This window comes from Hyperolius riggenbachi, chromosome 2 (genome assembly GCF_040937935.1).
Source record: "Hyperolius riggenbachi isolate aHypRig1 chromosome 2, aHypRig1.pri, whole genome shotgun sequence".
Taxonomy (NCBI): domain Eukaryota; kingdom Metazoa; phylum Chordata; class Amphibia; order Anura; family Hyperoliidae; genus Hyperolius; species Hyperolius riggenbachi.
The window spans coordinates 143933128-143960290 of record NC_090647.1 but is presented as its reverse complement, the minus strand read 5'-3'; the positions used below and the strand labels follow the sequence as shown (position 1 = coordinate 143960290).

The 27163-nt window shown below is 44.1% G+C and overlaps 1 protein-coding gene across 8 annotated transcripts in view; it reads right to left on the bottom strand.

The window, feature by feature from the left end:
• Positions 1-27163, bottom strand: part of SUOX (sulfite oxidase) — a 75123-nt gene that overhangs the window by 38920 nt on the left and 9040 nt on the right. For 2 of the 8 annotated variants that reach the window (XM_068267606.1, XM_068267607.1), the window contains exons 2-3: positions 25769-25992; positions 10907-10968 (exon numbers count right to left, since the gene is read on the bottom strand). The exons of 1 other annotated variant lie outside the window; for it this stretch is intronic. Coding sequence is in view for 1 of the 7 variants with exons in the window: in XM_068267604.1 (XP_068123705.1) it covers positions 10907-10968 (62 nt within the window). In the remaining 6 variants the exon portion in view is untranslated. Of the gene's footprint in view, positions 1-10906; positions 10969-14485; positions 14523-25768; positions 25993-27163 lie in introns of those variants that run through there. 5 more of the 8 variants (XM_068267608.1, XM_068267609.1, XM_068267610.1 and 2 more) reach the window with 5 other exon arrangements.

Sequence of the window (27163 nt, the reverse complement as noted above, 5' to 3'; positions counted from 1 at the left end):
TTGTTACAGGATACCTCGGAATTGGTAAGATCTTATAAAAAGTCTCTTACAATTCATATGGATTAATGCAGCTAGGGCAGTGATGGCTAAACTTGGCACTCCAGCTGTAACAAAACTACAAATCCCATTATGCCTCTGCCTCCCCGAGTTATGCTTAGAGCTGTCAAGAGTATTGCAATGCCTCATGGGACCTGTAGTTCCCCCACAGCTGGAGTGCCAAGGTTAGCCATCAATGAGCTAGGACATTGATTACCCTATACTGGAAATCACATTGTCCACTCTCTAGCAAGGATTAGCAGAAATAAGTAGATGCCAAGACTGCAATGAAGGAGTTGATACTTCTCTCGCAGGATAGAACTGAACAATATTTACTGACATGGTCTGCCTGAGTAGAATTTCAGTACTCTGATGAATACAAAACTATATTGAATACATAAGAGCCATGCTACTGGTGTTTGTCTTTTTCTCTTGTTCTGATGCGCTGGAGGTAGTATACATCTTTAAGCTTTGTTTTGACGTTTATATACTTAATCGCTTCTTAATACGATGTAGTTCATGTATGTTTTATGATACATCTGTTGGGCGAAAGTTCTTCATACAAGTATCTGCAATTTAATGGCTATGTTTAATTTGATTACTACCTGTTGATTTCTGACATTTTAGATACGTACATATGACATTGCTTGTATGTATCGACCTTCTTAGTTTTTAATAAACTTGAATTGTGAAGAAAAAAAAAAAAAGAGCTTTTGATTTTTTGAGATAACTAATCTTTTTATCGAATTTTAAATTATTTTATATATCATGTGTCGCCACCTTTAGGCTGGGCAATAAATTACATACACTAGATACCAAAGAAAAAAAAACACTTATGTTAAATGTTAACATGAATACAGTGGATAATTAACAACTGGCTTCTTGTGACAATCCACTGACTTTGAGCAAGGGAAGCAAGGGTTTTTATACATTTTGGTTCTCTTTTGGAAGCACAATTCCTGGGAAAAGGATCTCAGGTTTTTCACAGCCTGGTAGAGGGTTAGAAACATTTTTTTCATTTGCGGTTCTGTCTCCATCTGTAAGAATTTCCATCACCTCTTGTCCAGACAGAAGCAGGAAAATCTGTCCAAGCTCAACAGAGACAGCAACAAAAGAAGAAGAAGAAGAAAAAAAAACACCACATTTTTTTGTATGGTGACAAAGTTAGAATCCCCCATTTTTACTTTTGTTACTTGTGTCACATCACATCCACTAATCAGGTCCCATGGAGTAAATGTGAGGAAAAGCCCTGCAAGGGGCAGACACACCTGCTGACAGTAGATTGACCTACCCAGTGCACTGAAATGGCTTCTATGTACCGCCTATAATACTGTACATCAATGTATTGTATAAAATGATAAACCAGCTTTGGCTTCTTAACTGCTTGATAAATCTGCTTCTAAAGAGTTTCCTTCTCTCTGTACACACATCACTGTTGACCCCTTTATGAAAGATGGTGTCTACCAAGTTGTGACTCACATCATCTCAAGTACCCCTTCACAAATGTATTTTTTATATTTTTTAAGGATTGCTCTATATTTTTGTATAAATGCATTTGAAACATTACTTTACATTTCAAATTAAGTAAAATACTTATGCAATAGAGAATTTGCCTTCTTAAAACAAGTATTTGCGATCATTCATGTTGGAGTGAGCATATGAGGTGTCCCACAATGCATCACTGCTGAATATGCAAATCATCCATTTGTTATCCTTGAAAGCAAAACACACCTCCAGAACCGCTGGGATGCAATGATGTGTCAGCTCGTAAATATGACAGAGCCACACTAATCCAACATGCATACAGACTGTTTTAGATTAGGTTAATCCTCGTAAGTGCATGGCATGGATTATTATGGCTCTATGGGATAGGACTTGAAAACCCCAGAGTCGCAGACTGTCCAGCAAGCTCATGGTGAACCAGAACTCACCATGGGTTTGCTGGGAAATAATTATCTTAATCCCAAAAATTGATGGCCAATTCAAGCAACCCCTAAAACCAACCCGAATACCCCCAGGGGTTCAGGTACCACACATTGCGAGCCTAGGTTTAAAGGCTAGTAGAAGTGATGTAGCTTTTAACAGCAAATGTTCACAGAGAACCCCCTGGCAGACACAAGTGTAAATCAATGTACAAGTGTGTACATTGGCTGGCATCAGGTGTATAATGCTTTCTAACATCCACTTCTGCCTTTATAGAACATGCTTGTTATAAAATAAGATTAAGAAAACACTGTCCTGATCATTTTCTAAACAATTATACTAAAATGTACTTTCACAGCGAGTAGTGGGGAGAGGGGAGGGGGCACTGCACATAAAAACAGCTGAGTAACCATGACAAGCATTCAGAGAGGCATCATCCCGCCACTGGCTGTACACTTCTATTCATCTCTGGTCACATCTCAGCAGCTAGATGGGCTCTGAAATTCTCACTGAGCACTATGGAAACCAACAGCGTACTTCATGTAACTAAAGGATCTGATGTAAATTATATACATTCAAATTTTAATAGTTGATTAAAAAGCCAGACTGTTAAATGGGCCTAGTCTCTTCTTTCACACAAATACAAAAATATATATAAAAAAAAAATAAAAATAAAAAGTTGGCTAGGTTTGTCGCATTATTTGAGTCAAATCAATGGGCAAGATTTACTAAGGTTGTCCAAGCAGGAAAATGCAGTATATCATGATTATACAAACTGGGTCAATGCTTACTAGTTGCAGCAGTATCTGTTTTTAGTAGATCAAGCTTGTAAGGTTGCTCTGGATGAACAAAAAAGCCCTTGCCATGGGGGCATTCATGGTACTCCAATAACACAAATTGGTAGGTTACTATCTTCCCAGCAAAGTTCTCTATGGTCTGATACAACGCAAAGATTGCAAAATATTTTATTTTATTACTACATAGCAGGTCATCTTTATAGTGGTAGCGCGTTTCTTGCGCTTCTTGCACACTGCAACACTGTTTCTCATCCTAGAAAAAAAGAGGATCGCAATGCAATAAAGGGGAAACATCGCATTGTGTATTGCAAGTGATGTGACACATACAGTGAAGCATACAGTACATAAAAAGTAAGCTTCACTGCTAAACACGCTGTCCAGTACTACTACACGGTATGCCTTGCGTTTTACCAACGGACTCCAGTACACCGCACTGCTAACACGCCAATGTGACTGTACCATTGCAACATAAGCGTATTGTGGTTACTATGCAATTATATTGTCCGTTGCAACATGTCAGTGTGAAAGTATCCTAACCAAGGGTGCACATAAGAATATAAAATGAGGAGTGAAAGTTAACTATTACTTATTCCTTACACTCCAACGTACAGGGTCTCCTGCTTCCACTGACTACTCCTACTGGGCTGCTAAATGGCAGATAAAGTTTAACCACTTGAGGACCACAGTCTTTCTACCCCTTAAAGTGAACCTAAAGTCAAAGGAAAAAAAGCGAGATTTACTCACCTGGGGCTTCCCTCAGCCCTCTGCAGCCGATCGGTGCCCTCACAGCCCCGCTCTGACGCTCCAGGACCCGCCGGCGAACACTTCCGGTTTGGCCGTCACTGGCCGACAGGCATGGGAACGCGAGTGATTCTTCGTGGTTCCCAGCCTGTATATCGCCCCCTATGCTGCTATTGTGACAAAAAAAATAAAATCTTCTATGAACTCACCATACCCCTAACGGAATACCTTGGGGTGTCTTTCTAAAATGGGGTCACTTGTGGGGTTCCTATACTGCCCTGGCATTTTAGGGGCCCTAAACCATGAGGAGTAGTCTTGAAACCAAATTTCTCAAAATGACTTGTGAAATCCTAAAGGTACTCATTGGACTTTGGGCCCCATAGCGCAGTTAGGGTGCAAAAAAGTGCCACACATGTGGTACCGCCGTACTCAGGAGAAGTAGTATAATGTGTTTTGTGGTGTATTTTTACATATACCCATGCTGGGTGGGAGAAATATCTCTGTAAATGACAATTTTTTTTTTATTTTATTTTATTTTTTTATTATTATTATTTTTTTTTTTACACACACAATTGTCCATTTACAGAGATATTTCTCCCACCCAGCATGGGTATGTGTAAAAATACACCACAAAACATTATACTACTTCTCCCGAGTATGGCGATACCACATGTATGGCACTTTTTTGCACCCTAACTGTGCTAAGGGGCCCAACATCCTATGAGTACCTTTAGGATTTCACAGGTCATTTTGAGGCATTTGGTTTCTAGACTACTCCTCACGGTTTAGGGCCCCTAAAATGCCAGGGCAGTATAGGAACCCCACAAGTGACCCCATTTTAGAAAGAAGACACCCCAAGGTATTCCGTTAGTAGCATGGTGAGTTTATAGAAGATTTTATTTTTTGTCACAAGTTAGCGGAAATTGTTTTTTTTTTTTTTTTCACAAAGTGTAATTTTCCACTAACTTGTGACAAAAAAAAGAAAAACTTCTATGAACTCACCATACTACTAACGGAATACCTTGGGGTGTCTTCTTTCTAAAATGGGGTCACTTGTGGGGTTCCTACACTGCCCTGACATTTTAGGGGCCCTAAACCGTGAGGAGTAGTCTGGAAAGCAAATGCCTCAAAATGACCTGTGAATAGGACGTTGAGCCCTTTAGCGCACCTAGGCTGCAAAAAAGTGTCGCACATGTGGTACCGCCGTACTCAGGAGAAGTAGTATAATGTGTTTTGGGGTGTATTTTTACACATACCCATGCTAGGTGGGAGAAATATCTCTGTAAATGGACAAATTGTGTGTAACAAAATAAAAAAAATTGTCATTTACAGAGATATTTCTCCCACCCAGCATGGGTATGTGTAAAAATACACCACAAAACACATTATACTACTTCTCCTGAGTACGGCGATACCACATGTGCGACACTTTTTTGCAGCCTAGGTGCGCTAAAGGGCCCAACGCCCTATTCACAGGTCATCTTGAGGCATTTGCTTTCCAGACTACTCCTCACGGTTTAGGGCCCCTAAAATGCCAGGGCAGTGTAGGAACCCCACAAGTGACCCCATTTTAGAAAGATGACACCCCAAGGTATTCCGTTAGTAGTATGGTGAGTTCATAGAAGTTTTTATTTTTTTGTCACAAGTTAGTGGAAAATGACGCTTTGTGGGAAAAAAAAAATAAATCAATTTCCGCTAACTTGTGACAAAAAAAAATAAAATCTTCTATAAACTCACCATACTACTAATGGAATACCTTGGGGTGTCTTCTTTCTAAAATAAGGTCACTTGTGGGGTTCCTATACTGCCCTGGCATTTTAGGGGCCCAAAACCGTGAGGAGTAGTCTGGAAACCAAATGCCTCAAAATGACTGTTCAGGGGTATAAGCATCTGCAAATTTTGATGACAGGTGGTCTATGAGGGGGCGAATTTTGTGGAACCGGTCATAAGCAGGGTGGCCTCTTAGATGACAGGTTGTATTGGGCCTGATCTAATGGATAGGGGTGCTAGGGGGGGGTGACAGGAGGTGATTGATGGGTGTCTCAGGGGGTGATTAGAGGGGAAAATAGAGGCAATCAATGCACTGGGGAGGTGATCGGAAGGGGGTCTGAGGGGGATCTGAGGAATTGGCCGAGTGATCATGAGCCCACACGGGGCAAATTAGGGCCTGATCTGATAAGTAGGTGTGCTAGGGGGTGACAGGTGGTGACAGGAGGTGATTGATGGGTGTCTCAAGGTGTGATTAGAGGGAGGAATAGATGCAAGCAATGCACTGGCGAGGTGATCAGGGCTGGGGTCTGAGGGCGTTAGCGGGTGATTGGGTGCCATAGGGGCAGATAGGGGTCTGATCAGATGGGTAGCAGTGACAGGTGGTGATTGATGGGTAATTAGTGGGTGTTTAGAGGAGAGAACAGATGTAAACAATGCACTTGGGAGGTGATCTAACGGCGGGTTTGCGGGCGATCTGATGGTGTGGGTGGGTGATCAGATTGCCCGCAAGGGGCAGGTTAGGTGCTGATTGATGGGTGGCAGTGACACGGGGTGATTGATGGGTGATTGACAGGTGATCAGTGGGTTATTACAGGTAAGAACAGATGTAAATAATGCACTGGCGAATTGATAGGGGGGGGGGGGGGGGCTGAGGGCAATCTGAGCGTGTGGGCAGGTGATTGGGTGCCCACAAGGGGCAGATTAGGGTCTGATCTGATAGGTAACAGTGACAGGTGGTTATAGGGGGTGATTGATGGGTAATTAGTGGGTGTTTAGAGGAGAGAACAGATGTAAACAATGCACTTGGGAGGTGATCTGACAGCGGGTTTGCGGGCGATCTGATGGTGTGGGTGGGTGATCAGATTGCCCGCAAGGGGCAGGTTAGGGGCTGATTGATGGGTGGCAGTGACAGGGGGTGATTCACAGGTGATCAGGGGGATAGATGCATACAGTACATGGGGGGGGGGGGAAATCAGGAGTCCCCAGGGGGCAGTTTAGGGAAGAAAAAAATAGCATTGACAGATAGTGACGGAGTGATTGATGGGTGATTAGGGGAGTTATTGGGTGCAAACAGTGGTCTGGAGGGTGGGTGGGGTCTGAGGGGTGCTGTGGGAGATCAGGGGGCAGATCAGTGTGTTTGGGTGCAGAATAGGGTGGCTGCAACCTGCCCTGATGGTCCCTCGGACACTGGGACCATCAGGGCAGGAGGAAGCCTGTATAATACACTTTGTATACATTACAAAGTGTATTATACACTTTGTATGTGGCAATCGTGGGGTTAACAACCCGCCGGCGCTTCCGAAAGGCCGGCGGGTTGTCGTCAAGGGTGGGCGGAGCCAGTTGCCGGGGGAAGCACGCGTCACCAGTGACACGATCACTCCCCCTGCATGCCGAAAGGACGCAACGCTCATGGGCGTATTGCGGTCCTTTCGGCGTCCACTTTGCCGTCGCCCATCGGCTGTGGGCGGTCGGCAAGTGGTTAAAGTCAATAAATGTAAGGTCATGCATCTTGCCCATGGTAATGGCATAGCACCACATAATTCAAATGAGATGCAGCTAGGATCATCAGATGTGGAGAAAGACTTAGGAAATTGTGCAACTGTAGCCACTGCCGAGCAGAATCGACAGCAGCCAAAACAAATAAAGCTCTGGGATGCATAAAACAGGTTAACAAATGAGGCTAGTGTACTACTGCCCCTGTACACAATACAGCTTGACACTACATTACAGGAAAGAAACTGGAGTTTTACAATTGTTACAAAACAAGCTATTAAATTACCATAACTGAGGAGCAACTCACCCACTAGTCTGGCAGTACCTCATGAACTTACTTAAAACTAAGACCTTCAAAAAAATCATTTTTCCAAAGTCATTTTCCCAAAGTGCCACTAGTTTTGGACTATTTATCTTCCAAGCGGTCTGAACCAGTGGAAGAATTCACCCTATGGAAGCTAACACTTAAAGTGAAACCGATGTGAGAGATTTATGGAGGCTGCCATATTTATTTCCTTTTAAGCAATACCAGATGCCTGGCTGTCCTGCTGATCCTCTGCCTCTTTCAGGCATAGACCCTGAACAAGCATATGCAGATCAGGTTTTCTAACAATAATGTCAGATCAGACAAGATTTAGCTGCATGCTTGTTTCTGGTGTACTTAAGACACTACTGCAGCCAAACAGATCAGCAGGGCTGCCAGGCAACTGGTATTGTTTAAAAGTAATTAAATATGGCACCCTCCATATCACTGTCACCTCAGGTTCATTTTGAAGTAGTGTATCTCGAGGTGCATGCGCGGGCTTCGCCAAGATGGCCGCTTAGGAGAAGAGCTCCTGTAACACCGCCGCTCATACCGGCCGCATCTCCGCATCCAGTCCACCCCACAGCGCGGCTTTCCTCCGTTCCTCCTGCCTAAGCATCCAGGCTCCAAAAGATATGACCGCCAAAGCTCCAGGCAAAGCGGGGACGACAGGCGTGATGGACAAATATCTATGCCCTCCCACTTCCCAAGATGGCGCCGACCTGCCCGCCCAGCCCCTCGCAGATGGCGCAGCTCAACCAGGTACGAACACTCAGACCGAACCGGTGACAGCAGCAATACTAGACTCAACCCTGCAAAAGCATTACCACTCGCTCTATACCTCCCTCCAGACTCTAATAATCACTGCTGTGAAAGATTTGAAAGCTGAAATTGCCGATATAGGTGATCGCACTAATGCCCTTGAATCTAAAGTTTATTCTTTAGGGAAAAAGCAAGCAAATATGGAGGATGATCAACGCATTATGCTTTCAGACCTGAAGAGCCTGCGCTCTGGACATGAGGATATAGAGAATAGAGAACGCAGGCAAAATATCCGGGTAAAGGGCAACTCTATGCAAGTCTCTAACGAGAATCTGAACGCTCACCTTTTGGAACTTTTTCAAACAATTGTACCTGATCTCCCACAAGAACTATGGAGAATGGATAGGGCCCACAGGGCGCTGGGTGAGAGGCAGGCCTCAGCGGGCCGACCAAAAGACGTTGTTATACGGCTACATTACTATGAGGCTAAAGAAGCTATATACAAAGCTCTCCGCAACATTCCCTCAGTGGACTTTAAAGGAGACACCATTGCTATCTACAATGTTCTTTCCCTAATAACACTGGCCAAGCGCAGGGCTCTTAGGCCTGTCACTCAGCTCTTACAAGAAGAGAAGATTCCTTACAAGTGGGGATTCCCTTTCAGACTCTCGGTCACTAGGAAAGGGGTGACATTTACTCTGATGTCGACGACGCTGACTTTTTTTTTTAAACAAATGGGCTTACGACTCCCTCTCCAACCCTCTTCTTCCAGGCACAGATCACCGGAAGCTTCCCCACCTCGCAAGGTTCGGCACATCTCCGAATGGACCAAGGTCCCCTTGCGTAGCCTCTCCTCCCAAAACACCCCAGAGGATATGGAAGCTCAGCAAACCTGAACTCACCCTCTTCCTAAGTCCCTCAACTACCCTAAATAGGTAGTTTCTGGCTCCTCGTTAGCACTTGAGTCATTAAGTGGCATTCCTCACTCAGTGACTAAAGGGTAACTACTTAGGTCCTTTATACTTCCTTTCCCTTTAACTTTTGTATTTTGAACACTAAGATACTCCAGGAGGTTTCACTGAGAAGCTCCTTCTTCTGGGCGGTCTCCAGGCTACCCGGTATGTTCCTCAGGAGGCATTCCAATCCAGGGGTCTCCCTATATCTATGGGCCCCCATCTATTGGGCTCCCTCACCCTGGTGGCTTATTCTTGCCGCCCTATTGTTGAGCCATGTTTTTTACAGTGGCAATATTCTGGTTTTTATAATGGTTACTTATATACAAGTGGTTGTATTTCTATTGTTATTTTCTTTAAGGTTTGACCTCTTTCTTTCTTATTCAGGTTGGTTCCTCCCATCTCTCCACAAAAAAAAAAAAAAAAATTCCCTACGACAATGGTTAAATGTCTTGCTGTTAATGTTAAGGGGCTTAACACCCCCCAAAAAAGATTTGCCCTTTTAAAAAGACCTCAAGAGGCTTAGGGTGGACCTGGCCATGATACAGGAAACCCACTCCAGGAAAGCTGATCCGCCACGTATTTACAGCAAACTCTTCACAGAAATGTTCCTAGCATCTGGCCCCCACAAGAAAGCAGGGGTTGCGATCTTAGTTAAAAAAGGGGTCCCTCTTCGGGTATCGCGCACAATCTCGGACCCCCAAGGTAAATACCTGATACTAATAGGTAACTTAGCAGGTAAACCAGTAACCCTGGCAAATGTTTATATCCCTAACGTAAACCGAACCTCATTCCTTTCCTCCTTTCTAGCTAAAGTGCGGAAAGAGACTGAAGGTCCCCTAATCCTAGGAGATTTTAATTTAGCTTTCTCCTCACATCTAGACAGAACATCCCCCCCCCCCCTGGCTCCACTCTTTTTCCTCTTCATCAACGAATGAAAAAAATACATGGTGCTGGGACTATGCAACAATGGAAGCACTATCTTATCAAGCAAAATCATTAAAGTGGATCCGAGATGAACTTTTACTCCTTGCATAATTGTGTTCCTTACATATAGTTTATAGGGCATTCCTCAAGCCAAATACTTGTTTTGTTTTAATACCCTAATTTCCTATAAACTAAACAAGCCACACCCACAGCTTCTCCAGAGTGCCTTGGCGCTTGCAAGGGATTGTGGGATTTCAGTCTGGGCAGGTGAAAAAGGTGTTACTAGCTATAGATTTCAGAGGCAGAGTTTTCACAATCTGAGAGCTGCAGTGCAGATACAGATCAGTTGCCTGTGTAATGGAGGAGATAAGAGTGGAGTTTTCACAGAATATGCAGATTAGCATGCCTAGATACAGATAAGCTTGCCTGTGTGTGTAATTGTGTAATAGTGACAAGCAGAAAACATGTCTGCTCCCATTGTATCACAGGAAAAAATATTAATATACTGTTGAAGCTGTTTGAAGATAGATTTGCTGTGTAAACTATCTAAACTTTAGATAAGATATATAGACAAGTCACTTGTTATATTTAGTTTTTCATCTCGGATCCGCTTTAAACATACTCAAACAATTCTTTACTTTCCAAGCTGTCTTAATAATTCTAACAAAGCATTGTTTGAGTACATATGGTGGGTGTGCACATAGCAGAAGAGCGAGAATGAAGCAATGGGAGTAAAAAAAAAAAAAAAAAAAAAAAAAAAAAAAAATTATTGCAAGTTTGTTTATTCTCTTTTTAACAATGCACTCTCCGGCCTCTGTGCTCAAGTCTGGAAATGGGAGCCTGTAAAACATCACACTTTAATCCCAATTCCACTTTTTTTCCCCTCTAATTTAATAAAATAAAATAGTGTGGTTGGGCTTTATGCTTGCCAGCCCCATCCCCCGAACATTAACTTTGTTGTAGAAATGAATTTGACATACCTTTCTTCCTTTGCTTTTAAGCAGCTTTGAAGGATCGCTTATCACAACCACCTTTAATGCCCCTGTAAAGACAGTTTCATGGTGTGATGTTAAAAGCACATTCTGTGGGCATTTTACCACCTCCGAGTGTGTAATTACTGTATAAGAAATTGGTATTGCATCTGGAGCTATTAGGGCTGGCTTACATGGGCAGCTGGCAGTGGCTCGTTTAGCCAATACTTTGCTACCGTGCAGAAAAGGGTTCAGCATCGGTTTCCAGTCATCGTGTTTTAAACTTCTAGTGGGACACAGAAATGCATGAATGCTACACAGTGTTCAAGATGAGAGGATCTACTGCAACATTTACACAAACACCATCATTTAAAAAACAAACAAAAAAAACAGTTCAATTCAGTTAAACGGAACGGCGGTAGATCACGCAAACAACCCTTTTGGTGGTCTTCGAAAATGTTGCGTTTATCACCATTGTGAACCAGCCCTTAGGGCTCGCTCAGATCATTCAGTGCAGATGGCTGTGCGAGCGAAACACAATGTGTACGATCGCACGCCATCTGCGCTACAGATCTCATTCACAACAATGAATGGGATCTGCGCTGCGAATCCCGAAAATGCATGCAGCAGCACGATAGTGCAGCATATATGATGGGAGCGGTAGAAGTGCTGTCTATGCCCTTCTACCGTTCTTGCGTGTTACACACTATGCGCGCTGCCAAAATGCGCACGGCAATGCGGATAGTCTGAACGAGGCCTTAAAGTGAATCTGAAGCGTATTTTAAAATAGGGAACAGATACTCGCCTAAGGAGAGGGAAGGCTCTCTTTCCCCCGCAGGCTCCTCCGTTGCAATCTCCCGCTGTGGAAGACTTCACCAGTCTTTGGAAGCACTCGGGCTTCTTCCAACACCTCTCCTCCAGCACTGGGTGGCACTGTGACGATGACATGGTCTCCTGGATCCCGATCACTTCATATCATGTGATCGGAACCGAGAAGACATGTCGGGATAACATTGCTGCCGCTGTGTAGGAAGAAGAAGCCGATCCAGCTGTCCGGATAGGTAACTATGAAAGCTCCCTGCCGCGCACACCGAATACCCAGGCTGGGGAAAGCACACTTCCCAGCAGCAGGAAAAATTCAGGCCTTCAGCTAGGAATAAGGGCCAATTCCCACAGAGGTTTCCACAGCGGTAAATGCAGGGCTGTGGAGTCGGAGTCGAGGAGTCGGGGCAGTTTTGGACACCCGGAGTCGGATGATTTTTGTACAAAATCCACAGCCCTGTTTAGTATTAGACTAAAGGCTCATACACACATCAGACCATAGTCTTTGGAAAATGAAAGATCACAGACCAATTTTACCCCCTTCCATGTAGTATGAGAGCCATACCTACACAGTCTATTCTATGGAGCTGAACTCCCCATCAGACAGAAATCTTTGCAAGATCCCGCACACAAAGATGCTGTAGACATTCAAAAGATCAGTATCTGCAAAAGATCTGTTCCTGCTAAAGATCAGTTCCTGCAAAATGCATTCATAGTCTATGATATCTGCAGATCATCATACACACCTTGTTTAACAGACATTCATCTGCAGATCAGATCCACCAGGATGGATTTTCAGATCTGCAGAGGATTGTCTGATCTGCAGATGAATGTCAGTTAAACAAGGTGTGTATGATGATCTGCAGATCTCATAGACTATGAATGCAATTTGCAGGAACGGATCTTTGGCAAGAACAGATCTTTTGCAGATACTGATCTTTTGTGTCTGTACAGCATCTGTGTGTGCAGCATCTTGCAAAGTTTTTTTTCTGATGGGGACTTCAGCTCCATAGAAAAGACTGTGAAGGTATGGCTCTCATACTACGTGGAAGGAGGTAAAATTGGTCTGTGATCTTTCATTTTCAAAAGACTATGGTCTGATGTGTGTATGTGGCCTAAGGAGTCTGAGTCGAGGCCATTTTGGGTACCTGGAGTTGGAATCGTGGTTTTATAAACTGAGGAGGCGGAGTCAGAGTCGGAAGATTTTTGTACCGACTCCACAGCCCTGGGTAAACGCCTGTCCATCATTTAAGCGATGTCCATTCAAGCGATTGGGCAGCCGCCAGCACAATAGTTTACCACCATTCACACAAATGCTGCACTCTATCACATCCTTTTCAGTCTTTTTTTTCCTGGACGCCATCGGCTAATCACAGCGCTTTCGTGTCTCCTTACAGGGGTTAAACATGGCCCATTTGCCAAACAGATGGTAACAGATGCTAAACACTTCTTTGCTCACTTGCAGAGGAGCATTCAGCATCAGCTAAACTGTGATGTAGCTAAGCGCCTGCGACACCCAAGAGAGGCGACTGCCAGTGGTTGTGCACAGAGTTTACCACTGGGATCCACCATGACCCCCACTGAGATGAACGGCAACATTTATCTCAATGCGTTTACGGTCAATAACTGGCATTTGTGCCACAGTCAAACAAGGTGCTGCGTGTAGCGTTGGCTGCTTTCGCAGTTCTGTATCGCCCTCAAATGCAAAGACGAAACACAGAGAACCAATGCAAAGCACTTTTTGGTAGCAGAATATATATATAGTGTAGGCTAAACAACCTCTGGCAGCCATCCCTTAGTGATCACAATGAAGGTGGCCACACACCATCCAATAAAATGATCCAATTTACCAGCAATTCGACAGAAACAATAGTTGCCCCCCCCCCCCCACACACACACACACAAAAAATAAAGTTTCATTTTTATTTGTTCGAGAAATCTAATTTCATGTTTTTATTTGATAAAAGAAAAATCGGGAGTGTTGGATTTTTCTGATCAATTTATATGAAAAATGTATGGTGTGTGGTGGTAGATTCAACTTGTGTGGTAGTGACAATTACTTGACATACAGACCCAAGCAATTTTTCTGAGTTTTCAATTTTTTATTCATAATTTGGGGAAATTGAACATAGGCTTGTAGTACGTTGTAATATTTCAAAAATATGAACAGTCAGTCAGAAAAAATGATTGCAGTTCTTGAAAAGAAAACAAATTGTATGGTGTGCGGCCACCTTAAAGCTAAACAAAGAGGCCAATGTTAAAAATTATTACAGGAAACCAAATAGAAGAAAATATGCATGTTATGTTACAAATTGTATCCTTTAAAACGCTTGCTCACCTGTCTACCATCACAACCCGGATTTTCCTACTGGCAGCGCAAACATCCCCTACTACCAACCCAACCAATAGAACTGAGCAGAAACATCGCCTCCCGAGTCCCGACACAAAAGAAAACTGCGTCCCACAAAAAAAGCGAGAAGTGACAGGAGACATAGGTGAGCAGAGAGAGCGGAGCAGCCAGCTGCAGCATACAGTGAGATAAGCAGCCAGCTGTCACACGAGGATCTATAGCAGTGATAGAATGATACACGTGTGCGTCTCCGCAACCTCACACATCACTGACCGACCGAGCAGCTGCTGGAGCCCCCAGGTCCCAGGAGAAGCCATTGCAAAGGAGAGCGCCAAAGAGAGACACAAGCCTTTGTGGCGCCTCGCACGGCGCAGCCCTACGGCTAGAATGACGGGTGTCCTATACGCTGTCTGTACCTCGCTACGCACCTCCTCCTCGATGCCAGCTCAGCTCACTCACCCGGCTCCAGCCTGTACGCTCTAAACTTATATAGAGCGTGAGGCTACGTCAGGGGGCGGCCGGGCTAATAACACGCCCCCTGATGGACACTGGAGAGAGCTGAAAAACAACCAGATGAGAGTTCAACTGCAGCTGTGACAAAATGTTTACTACATTTTTGGTAAATGTCCCAAGAACCTGTGGCAACAGATTGTGCCTGTCACTTACAGACTGAATTTAGAACGAGTATATAGTAAATAAGTGTTTTTTTTCTCTTCAAATTCTAGTTATGCAATGGAAAAAAATGAATTATTTATTGAACATAAAGTGAAATAGAAGTGTCCAGTTTACCTTACCTGGCAGTGGTGAAGCTGAAGGCTTCTTCCAGCCCCCTGTAGTCACCCTGTGCCTCAGTCATTCCACTGTTCTATTCAGCCACTGTGCAGAGGCATAGCAATAGGGGTTGCAGAGGTTGCGCCCACTTCGGGGCCCGTTGGGCACAGCCTCAACAACAGTATTATCTCTTCATTGGTCCTATGCTGGTAATAATCACTTCTATAGATGCTTTGAATAGTGGTAATGATTAACATATTGTTCCCCATCCCCCTTCTTGCACCTCTGACACTGTGGCTGTCCTTGTCAGGTTTTGGTGCTCTGTATCAATTATGTATAGAGTACTTAGGGGGGCCCAGTGTAAACTTGCACCAGGGCCTGTAGCTCCTTAGCTACGCCACTGCCGCTGTGCACTTTTGAAAGATAGCTAGCTGGCTGGGCCAGTCAGGGGCTACTGTGCATGCATGACCCTGTCCACGCTCCCCCTCGATCATGCCTCCCATAGTCTGGCACATGTGCAGTAGTAATTTTTACATGCTGCAAAAGAGCAGAACACTCCTGTCCATGGCAGCGTGAGCCCCAAGCCAGGCATGCAACTTGCAGAAGGGCACCGCTGCTGAATGGAAGAGCTCAGACAGACGGCAAGGGAACAGAAAGACTACAGGGGGCTGGCAGAAGGTAAGTTAAACCGGCCACCTTTATTTAACTCTAAATTTCCTGTTTTAGTTATCCAAGTATCGGCAGGTGGCAAGGTTAGTAACTAAACCGTAAATAATTATTCGCCGGAAACTCAACCCTACTTCAGCAAAACTGCCGTGGCCACCCCCAGCTGTGTTGCCGCAGCCAGTGTTGCCAACGCATCCCTTTAATTACTGACACATGAATTATACAGGTTTCATGGCTAGGTAGACGCAGTTAAAGCACTGCTGATTATGTGTAAGTAGCCCCAGAACCTGTATAACTTAGATGTGTCAGTAATTAAAGGGATGAGTTGGCAACACTGGCCGCAGCCCCTCCCCAGGGCAGTAGCTGTGGCCAAATGGGTGGCTGCTGAGCTGAAGGCAGACCGTGGCAACGCAGGTGGGGGTGGCTACAGATCTTCAGAAACACTTTGGGCACAAACCTCCATGACTGTTTTGCCGAGGGGGTCAGAGTTAAAGGCACATGGGTGTTAGTTACCATGGCACCTGTCAATTCTTGCATAACCAAATCAGAACTTTACATTAAAGTGTACCAGAGATCAGACTTTCTCTTCACGAGTAAATCACAAGTAACCCCAGTAGTTACTCGTGATTCAAATGAGTTTTAATTGCTGCAGCTGAGCGGCTAGATGCGGCGGGGTTAATTACCCATAATGCTGCCGGGCACCCCGCATTTCAAGGGCTTGCAAGCGACCTATTAGTCCCGTTGCAAGCCTCGCTATGGCGCACTTCCTCCTTCAAGCCGAAAGGAGGAAGTGCGCCATAGCGAGGCTTGCAACGCTACTAATAGGTTGCTTGCAAGCCCTGTGAAATGCAGGGCACCCAGCAGCATTATGGGTAATTAACCCAGCCACATCTAGCCGCTCAGCTGCAGCAATTAACTCATTTTAATCACGAGTAACCACCTTGGTTACTCGTGAAGAGCAAGCCTGCTAAAGATGATCTGCAAGAAAAAAATTCATACACACCTGGGACTTCCTCCAGCCCTATGCGTGCTGATCAGTCCCTTAGCATCCTCCTTTGCTGCCTCCATTCTCAGCTACGGGTCCCGGGGAGTCAGTCTGCACAGTCCGGCTGAGTGCGCTCCCCAGTTGCATTCCCAGGGCTGGGAGCGTTCTGCGCCTGCACAGTATTAAACAACAAGTGTCGGGGGCGTGGCCAGCCATGAAGCTGTGAGGACGTGCAGATCCCCAGCTCTCCCTTACCCGTGATCTTTCCGGCGGTATCCTGCTGTCAAAATTAGCCCAGCCGTCCTCAGTCTGGTCCCGGAGGCTGAGGGGTTCACAGAGGAGCGAAGGGATGTCTTCCAAATCAGCCCAGAAAGTGGTTGGACCGGCAGAAAAGCTCGCGCGGTTCGCCCGCGGGACGACACAAGATGGCGCCGGCGCTCCTGCAGTGGATACAGGCAAGGCGGCGGAGACGGAGAACTCGATCCCCTGCAGGGAATCTTCCCGCCAGCCAGATGGTTCACCTCCACACTCCTCGGGTAAGACCCAGCCATCTCCCACTCACCTACCCAAGAGAGACAAGCTGAAAAAAGCTGCGCAAAACGGGGACAGTCAGTGTGAGGAAGCCATAGTGGGTGTGTCGCAGGCCACGGCAACATCTCCCAAATCCACTTCCACTCCACCCAAAGCTCCTGATAAACCTGGCGGCAGAGCACATATTGGGTCCCTGACCCCACAATCGGGGTCACCTTCATGCGGGTCCAGTAAAAGGAGCGTGTCTGCTGGGGAGGGAGAAGAGGGAATAATGGAGGAGGTAGGGGAAAAAGACAGCCAAAACACAGAGGAGCCATCTAGAACTGACATTATGGAAGCTATTAAAAGCTTACACACATCTCTTACCACAAGGCTGGACTCTATTCAGGCTGACTTATCCTTTGTCAAACATGATTTATCCAAAGTAAAGGATCGCACAACTGCAATAGAACGTAGAGTCAGCGAGTTGGAGGATACAGTCGCTCCAATGCAGCAAAATCTCCAGAGAGTGACAAACTCCTCATCTGCCCACTCCACTAAATTAGATGATCTTGAAAACAGGGCGCGCAGGGACAATCTGAGGCTGGTAGGGGTTCCTGAAAAGGCAGAGGGTTTACAGCCTGAAATCTTTTTTGAGAACTGGTTTAAAGATGCCCTGCCTGGTCTTATTGTTTCTCATGCCTATGCAATTGAAAGGGCACACAGAGTTCCTGGGGGTCCGCCAAAACCGGGGGCTACCCCTCGACCCATTGTGATGAAATTCCTCAACTACAGAGACAAAGTGGCCATCTTACGGGAAGCCAGAAATCAACCTGATCTTTTCATTGAAGGAGCTAAAGTTTCAATATATCAGGACTTTTCGTTAGAAATCCAGAAGAAAAGAGCCACTTTTATCCAGGTTAAGAAACGTTTGCGTGATAACCAACTGCAATACAGCATGTTGTTCCCAGTAAAGCTGAAAGTAATGAAGGACAACAAAGCGCACTTCTTTTTTTCCCCAGAGGAAGTATCTCAGTGGTTGGATGCCCAAGGTCTTCCCATATGATAACAGAAGATCACTTCGCTCATCAAACAATATCTCTGACTATTAAGCCACTACCTACAAGCGCCACATCCTATATAATATCACTGAATTTAATACAAGGGTGACATTACGGGTCTTCACCAGAAAACTGAGGCTTGTATGATATGTTTATGTGTTTTCTTATATGCTTTTTTCCCCCCTGCTTTTTCCTCTTCGCAGATATACAAGCCTTAGTAGAGGACTAACACTGTTTCATACATGTATTGAATGTATCCAACTGGTCACGTACGTTTATTACTACATGGATAACTGGCGCAACTTATTAGTATGCTATGTGCAGGACTCTCACAGTTCTAGTGGCCTGATTTATATCAGTCACACTTATAGTCTACACCATTGATATATATGGCTATAATAATAAGTAAATAAGTCTGGGTTAATGCTTATCCTACTTAAACACGGGTGGGGAGGGCTGGCCACCTTGGTTACCCAGGTTTAAGTAAGTTCGGGGAATGAAACTTCCTGGAGTTGGGAGCAGGGAGTGGGGTGGGTTAGGGGTTGTTGGAATGTTTAGGTTAGTTAAGAGGACCCTACATTCATGTACGGCTGGGATGAATATACCATCAGCTTCCGCTAATGATCCAAAAGCTCATACTAAAGACATATATTATGATTATGGCTAATTTACGCATAGTATCGTGGAACACTAGGGGTTTGAACGATGTGATAAAACGCAGATTGGTATTTGATTATTTAAAAAAGCTAGCGCCACATATAATCTGTCTACAAGAGACACATTTAACTGGTGGTAGAGTGCTTTCCCTAAAAAAGCCCTGGATAGCTGGTTATCATGTGTCTCACTTCTCCTCTTTTTCAAGGGGTACAGCAATCTTACTTAGCAAACAATTTACAGGCTCAGTCCATAGTGTCCAGGTCGATACAGAGGGCAGGTTTACAATTGTCACGATTATTGTCGAGGGGAAAAAATTCACGATAGTATCTTTATATGTACCTCCCCCTTTCTCGGCCTCGGTCCTAGATGCCTTGGCTAATAAAATACGAGACAAATTGGATAACCCCATTCTGATAGCTGGTGATTTTAACGCAGTCATCGATCCACAAAAAGACAAACTCTGTAAGAGTTCCCGGTCATTTCCTGCCCTCAATGAGTGGATTTCAAATTTAAATCTTACTGATATTTGGAGATGGCGTTTCCCAGACAATTCAGAATTTTCATGCTACTCGGATCAATTTAAATCCATGTCTCGTGTTGATATGTGTCTGGGCACCAGGGATATTTTACCATTGGTTGAGGAAATAAGATATCTGTCTCACGGCATCTCGGACCATTCTCCAATGGTCTGTGTTATTCACTGCCCAGCTCCTTTCCAGACGGGTCATTGGAGGATGGGTCCCTGGTGGCTTGAAGATCAGACAATTTTAAACCCTTGTAAAGAAGCAATGGTACATTTCTGGGATGAAAATACAGGATCAGCTGACTTTAACATATGTTGGGATGCAGGTAAAGCAGTCTTAAGGGGGGCATTTAGAGCCTCATTGTCAATAATCAGACAAAATGACCAAGCTTCACATGATTTTAATGAAAGAAAAGTAAAGGAGGCTAAAACGCAACTAATCCTGGCTCCTGGACCAATTACATATGAGGCTTGGGCTGTGGCAAGGAGATCATACGAGCTGAAGCTGATGTCACGGGCAAAACGCAGGGAAATTATATCTAGACAACAAACCTTTGAGTTTGGTAACAAATGTAGTAAAATGCTGGCGTATATGCTAAGATCGAATGATTCAACGACTGCTATACCTAGAATCCTGGACAGTTCGGGTACACTCTGCACTTCTTCAACAGATATTGCTAAAGAATTTTTTCAATTTTACTCAGAGCTTTATACTAGCAAAAGTAGTAAAGATTTGAACTCCATCTCTAAATTTCTGAGCGAAATAGATCTTCCACGTATTGACGAGGCGACTAGGCTGGCGTTGGATTTGCCCATATCGGAGTCCGAAATTTCCCTAGCCATAGAATCCTTTAAGAAAGGCAAAACTCCGGGCCCGGACGGTGTTCCGGTGGAGTGGTACCTCAAGAGTAAATCAATCTCTATCCCACAGTTGGCTAAGTTGTTTACTCACTCTCTTCATGTCGGTCAGTTTCCTGACTCTATGTATGAGGCTTTAATTATTTTATTACCCAAACCCAACAAAAACCCTGATCTTTGCGAGTCATATAGGCCTATTTCGCTGATAAACACTGATGCCAAAATTTTAGCCAAGGTCCTGGCCCAGAGGCTTAATCAATATATTCCCCATCTGATTCATGAGGATCAGACGGGTTTTATCCCTGGTAGAGCCACTAAAGGTAACATCAGGCGGCTTTTCTCCAACATTCAATTCCCTCACAGCAATAAAGGATCCAGAGTCATCTTGTCCCTTGACACTCACAAGGCCTTCGACTCAGTCGAATGGCCTTATATGAGGGCAGTGTTGGATAAAATGGGCTTTGGCGAAACATTCCGGAGATGGTTTGACATTCTGTATGCCAAACCACGCGCAAGAATCAGGGTCAACTCCTATATATCAGAACCCTTTAAGATCCACAGGGGAACCAGACAGGGCTGTCCCTTATCCCCTCTACTATTCGCATTAGCAATGGAACCTCTGGCTGAACACATTAGGTCATCCTCATCTATTTGTGGGCTTAAGATCCATAAACTAGAAGAACGTATTTCATTGTACGCTGATGACGTCCTTTTGTATTTGGCAGATCCCGGTCCATCGCTGGTCGAAGTCTTCACAATATACAAATCTTTTGAGAAGATATCAGGCCTAAAAGTGAACTGGTCTAAATCGGTTCTCTTTCCAATCGATCCTGCGGCAACGGAGGTAATAGACCCCTCCTCTCAATTAATGGTAGTTGAGTCCTTTAGGTACCTTGGGGTAAATATAACACGGAGGATAGAAGACTATATACAATTTAACCTTATCCCTCTTTTAGCTGCGCAGGAGAGCAAATTTAAAAACTGGAATAAGCTTCCACTTAATCTTGTGGGTAAAGTCACAATAATTAAAATGGTCTATGCCCCTAAATTACTGTATGTTTTACAGGCGTCACCAATCTACATCCCTAAGAGGCTCTTTAACAAAATAGACTCTATGGTAGTTAGTTTTCTTTGGGGCAGTTCCACTCCACGACTAGCACTATCCACTCTACGTCTTCCAACAGTTCTTGGGGGTCTGGCACTTCCAAATTTTCGCCTATATTACCTTGCGGCCCAATTAGGAGTCATTCAAAAATGGATGAGCGCTGATAGACTAGATGCATCCATGAACCTGGAAGCTGATATCGCTACCTCCTATGAGGCGTTAGCCAATATTATATATAGAGGTGTAACGCCAGGTAAAGTGGGAACATCTCTTCTCAATTCCTCATTAAAAGTATACACCTCAACAGAGAAACTGTTTCCCAGCACAGAGCGTGCAATTTCCCCCAGTTCCCCGTTGTGGGCAAATCCTCGCCTGCCTGAACTTATTAAAATGGAAGATAGTCAATTCTGGATCAAACGTGGGATTAAATACACTAATCATATCTTTGCGGATGGTGAGTTTAAATCTTTTGCTAGATTCAGATCTGAGTTTGGTCTTCCTCGGCATTCGTTGTTTCGCTATTTCCAGCTTCGTGATGCTATTAGGTCCCAGATGGGTACCTCAGGGGTATATTTTGAGCCTTCTGAGCTGGAACTGATGGTTCTAAATAAAGACACTTCTAAACAAATTTCTAGATTTTACATGGCTTTGTCACTTAAGCTAGGTTTTCAAAAATTTGAAATAATTAAATCCAAATGGCAGTCTGAACACTGCGAATTAAGTGCAGCAGATTGGACAGAATTAGAAACTTTTTATATGCCTAGTGTGATAAGTGCTAACGATAAACTAATCCAAATCAAGTGGCTCCATCAAATATATTATACTCCGCTCCAGTTATCTAAAATGGGCCGTGGTATCAGCTCGGAATGCAATAAATGTGGCCAGTCCAATGCAGGGTTCATTCACTGTGTATGGGAGTGTATACCGGTCCAGGGTTTTTGGGGGCAGGTTACCCAGCTTCTTACCCAGATACTACATAGACCAGTAGACTTGTCCTTTAAAGCCTCGATGCTAAGCATCATAGACAACACTTCCTGTGGTAAGCATAAACAGTTATTCCTCAGGTTAGCTTTTTTCTACGCAAGGAAATGTCTATTATTCAAGTGGAAGTCTTCTTCTGTACCAACTTTGAATGAATATAAAAAGTTAATTAATCAGAATCTGCCCTTGTATTGCCTTACCTATCAAACTCGGGGGCATCCCACTAAATTTGATAAAGTATGGGGGCCCTGGGTTGATAATGCTAATTCTGTAATTCCTAATTTGGATATCACAGTACATATTTCAGATCTGCACTTGTAAATGTTTTTGTTCCCTACAATCTTAATGATTTCAATGCTCTTTTGGTGTATTTAGCTCATATGCTGGTATTGTTTTGGTCTGTATGAAACAATTGGAAGAAATTGTAGATGGTTTTTTTTCATTACCTAATTATTGATGGGGTCCTCTTGGGTTTGGGGATTGTGGGTCAGGGGGTGGGGGGGGGGGGTCTTGTTGGGATTGTATGTTTTTCTTGTACAAAATTCAATAAAAATTCTCTTTTAAAAAAAAAAACAACAAGTGTCAGCGCCAAGGCAGAAGGCGACCGCAGCCGAGAAGGACAATGTCCAAAAGTCCACACAAGCAATGAATATATAAAGTCAGCGCAGGTCTATAGTAATACAGCTTTCGTCATTTTCTGGTATACAGGATCTTCGAACAAAAAGGTAAAGAAGCAAGGCTTACCAGATTCCAACAACCCACATTATAAGGTTGTAAACGAGTTTGATAGATGGTCCGCAGAACTTTCAAATGGTGTCGTTTCACCAGCGATGTTGCACACCACAGATTCCTCCGGAATATATTAGATATCCTGAGGTCGCAGAGACTCGCCAAAGAGGAGTCCAGTAGGATAGTGACATGAAAGAGATGTACAGCACATCTAAGTGTAAACCGTCTTTATTACATAACAAGTAAAACAATTTAAAAACAAGGATAAAAGAAACTCACATACGGGACCCGTGCACTGGGAACCCCGAAAAGTAGCGCGCATAAAATGGTCAATAGAAGACCTCAAATAAAATGGTGCCGCCTGTCGCCTTCCCGACCTGGTTTCGCAATCTTGTGCCATCGGGAGATTGCGAAACCGGTCGGCAAGGCGACACCATTTTATTTGAGGTCTTCTATTGACCATTTTATGCGCGCTACTTTTTCGGAGTTCCCAGTGCACGGGCCCCGTATGTGAGTTTCTTTTATCCTTGTTTTTAAATTGTTTCACTTGTTATGTAATAAAGACGGTTTACACTTAGATGTGCCGTACATCTCTTTCATGTCACTATCCTACTGGACTCCTCTTTGGCGAGTCTCTGCGACCTCAGGATATCTAATATATTCCGGAGGAATCTGTGGTGTGCAACATCGCTGGTGAAACGACACCATTTAAAAGTTCTGCGGACCATCTATCAAACTCGTTTACAACCTTATAATGTGCGTTGTTGGAATCTGGTAAGCCTTGCTTCTTTACCTTTTTGTTCGAAGATCCTGTATACCAGAAAATGACGAAAGCTGTATTACTATAGACCTGCGCTGACTTTATATATTTATTGCCTGCACAGTATTACTGCGCAGGCGCAGAATGCTCCTGGCTATGGGAGCGCGATGGGGCTGGCGGGTGTGCACTGAGCTCCGACTCACCAGACTGCGCCAACTGACTTACTTACCAGGACTAATAGCTGAGAATGGAAGCAGCGGAAGAGGACGCAGAGGGACTGATCAGCCCACATGGTGCTGGAGGAAGCCCCAGTTATGTATATATTTTCTCTTGCAGGCCTTCTCTGGTTCTCTTTAAAGGGACATTTTAGGGGGGGGGGGGAATGAGTTGAACTTACCCGGGGCTTCTAATGGTCCCCCGCCGACATCCTGTGCCCACGCAGCCACTCACCGATGCTCCGGTTCACTTCTGGAGTTTCAGACTTTAAAGGCTGAAAACCACTGCGCCTGCGTAGCTGTGTCCTTGATCCCACTGATGTCACCAGGAGCATACTGCGCAGGCTCAGTATGGTCTGTGTCTGCGCAGTACGCTCCTGGTGACATCAGCGTGATTGAGGACATGGCAATGCAGGCACAGCGGTTTTCAGACTTTAAAGTCTGAAATTCCAGAAGTGATGTCTGCGGGGGACCGTTAGAAGCCCCGGGTAAGTTCAACTCATTTCCCCCCGACCCCCTACAGTATCCCTTTAAGGCTCAGTTCCTATCTGCAGCACAGCGTTTCGGCCCATTCGGAGCTGTCCAGTTCAGTGTCTGCTCCATTTTTACATGGAATTTGCAGCTGTGGGCAGATGTATTGCACTATAGGTGGCTATGCACAATGCATTTGCTCATCTGGAAAAACAGTGGAAGCGGATCCTATTTTAAAAAATGGGTATGTTTTTGGAGCAAGAGGGAAGCGAGCCTAAATGTTTTATATTTTACAAAATACTTTGTGGTGCTGTACAGAGTATTAGAAACAAACATGGGTACATCATATAGACTTTGGTACATAATACAGAAGTGGTAGACAGTATTTTGTTATAGTGACATCTATGTTGGTTAAAATAAACAGCAGCTAACAAGACACAAAGGGGAGGGAACCCTGCCCTGCAAGCTTACAAGCTAAAGAAAAAAGGAGGAAACTGGTGGGAAAAATGAACAAAAAAAAAAAGATTTTTTTAAATCTATTCCATGCATGAGTGAAAATAGTAAACCCACCAGCCTTATATAATGTACAGGCAGTCCTTCTTACTTACAAACCGGTTCCAATCTGTGAGGTCATGTGCAAGTCGAATTGGTTTGTTGGCAAGTCTAATCATGTGTTCTACTGTACATAATCAGAATCTTTTATTTCGCCAAGCATGACTGGGTCATGCCCGGAATTGGTTTTGGCAGGTACAGGGCTAATGTGAAAAACAGGACATACAATACAGACAATTTATAAAGAAGAATATAGCAGCAGATAGCATAACAAAAACATATCAAGTGTGAGGAGAGTCCATAGAGTTCAAAGAGTTGACAGCTTAATACTGGTGCATAAAGATAAATTATTTCCATTCGGACAACTCTGGATTTGCACACACAGTATAAACAATGGTTTTGGTTGTTTTAAGGCTCCCTGCACACTGCAAATCCGTTTTCCGATTCCGTTTCTGATTCCGTTTCCGATTTTCCTTAAATACATTCAACAGAAAAACGGATCAAAAAACGCAGCATGCAGTTAAGATTAAAAATCTGAATCGGAATCGGATGTAAAAACAGATTAAAAAGCGGAATCGGAATCTGAAATGCATGCAGTGTGCAAGAGGCCTAAATGTGCTTTAATCAAATTTTCCATACTTAAAAACTTTGCATGTTTCCAGCACAGCAATCTTCTGGTTCCTTTAACTCAATTAGTCACAGTCTGTCTGCATTCACTCTGCCCTCTAGTGGCCAAAGGAGTCAGAATTGTTTCTTGACAGAACAGAATGCCAGCAGTACTAAAGAGAACCAGAGAGGAAGCACCTCATGTATTTTATTACATTTATCAGTGGGAACATGACAGTAAACACTTACCCTGCTTATAGTTTCATTCTTCTCTGCTTAATCTGTCTGTTATCAGCGGTGATAAGAATCCCAGACTGAGCATTTAGTCTAGGTTTGACCTGGAATCATTATAGCTGAGTCAGTCTTCTGTGGAGTCTTTTCAAGCCCAAGCCCGCCCCATCCTGGCTCAGCTTTCCCGCTTTGCATACTCAGAGCTGATGACATGGGAGGGGCTGCTCCTGCAGAAAGAAGCTCTGAAACAGACAAGTGTGGCTGTGTGATCTGTGTGCACTGTGCAGCCAGTCATCATTATGATCTTCTGTATGCAGTTTCATTTCTATGAGACACTTCCTACAGGCAGCCACACAGCATACCAGAATAATAAAGTTGAAACCACACAGATGAAAGCCTGCAGCAGCAGCCCTGCTTGACTATAGTCTCATAGAGGCTAGACAGCACATACAGAACAGCTCATAACCTGGAAGCAGAAGGGATATGAGCTAGTGGCCATATTGGATTTTTCCTGGAGCATTAATGGATAAAAAAACACTCAAAAAGGCACACCAGAGTGGTGAAATTGTCAGGTAGAGCATTTATTCTTTATAAGCTATCGACTGATATGTTTATTTTGTGTGAATCGTTCATCTCTGGTTCCCTTAAAGAGGAACTCCAGTGAAAATAATGTAGTAAAAAAAGTGCTTCATTTTTTTACCATAATTATGTATAAATGATTTAGTCAGTGTTTGCTCATTGTAAAATCTTTCCTCTCCCCGATTTACATTCTGACATTTATTACATGGTGACATTTTTACTGCGGGCAGGTTATGTAGCTGCTCCTAGCTGTTTTGGCTGTTAGAGACAGCTGTAAACAGCTAATTCCTGTCTGTAAACCTTGTTACATTGTAACAAACTGCCAAAAGTACCGCGGTCCCAGAGCTTCTTGTGGGAGGGGTTTCAGCACAAAATCAGTCATACAGCGCCCCCCGATGGTCTGTTTGTGAAAAGCATTATATTTCTCATGTAAAAGGGGGTATCAGCTACTGATTGGGATAAAGTTCAATTCTAGGTTGGAGTTTCTCTTTAAAGCATGACCCAGAATGCATGTGTCCCAGCCTCCTGGCTTTCCAGAACACCCCCCAAAGTAATTTCCAACTATCTAGAAAAGGGTGACTCCACTATCTGGTGCCCCAAAGTGTGTTCCAACTTAATGGGTGCTCTATTGCAAAGCCTGAAAACTACTCTGGACTCTGTAGCCTAGGTACTAAGTCCTAGGTACAAAGTGCCAACCTTGTTGGGTTCTATTCATTTATAAGAAGAAAAAAATGGATTGGGTGGGCGGGAAATAAATGTCAGAATTGGGAATTAAAGCCAATGGGAGGCAGAAAGGAATACATTTTACCTTCCCCACTGGATGCAATCAGTTCT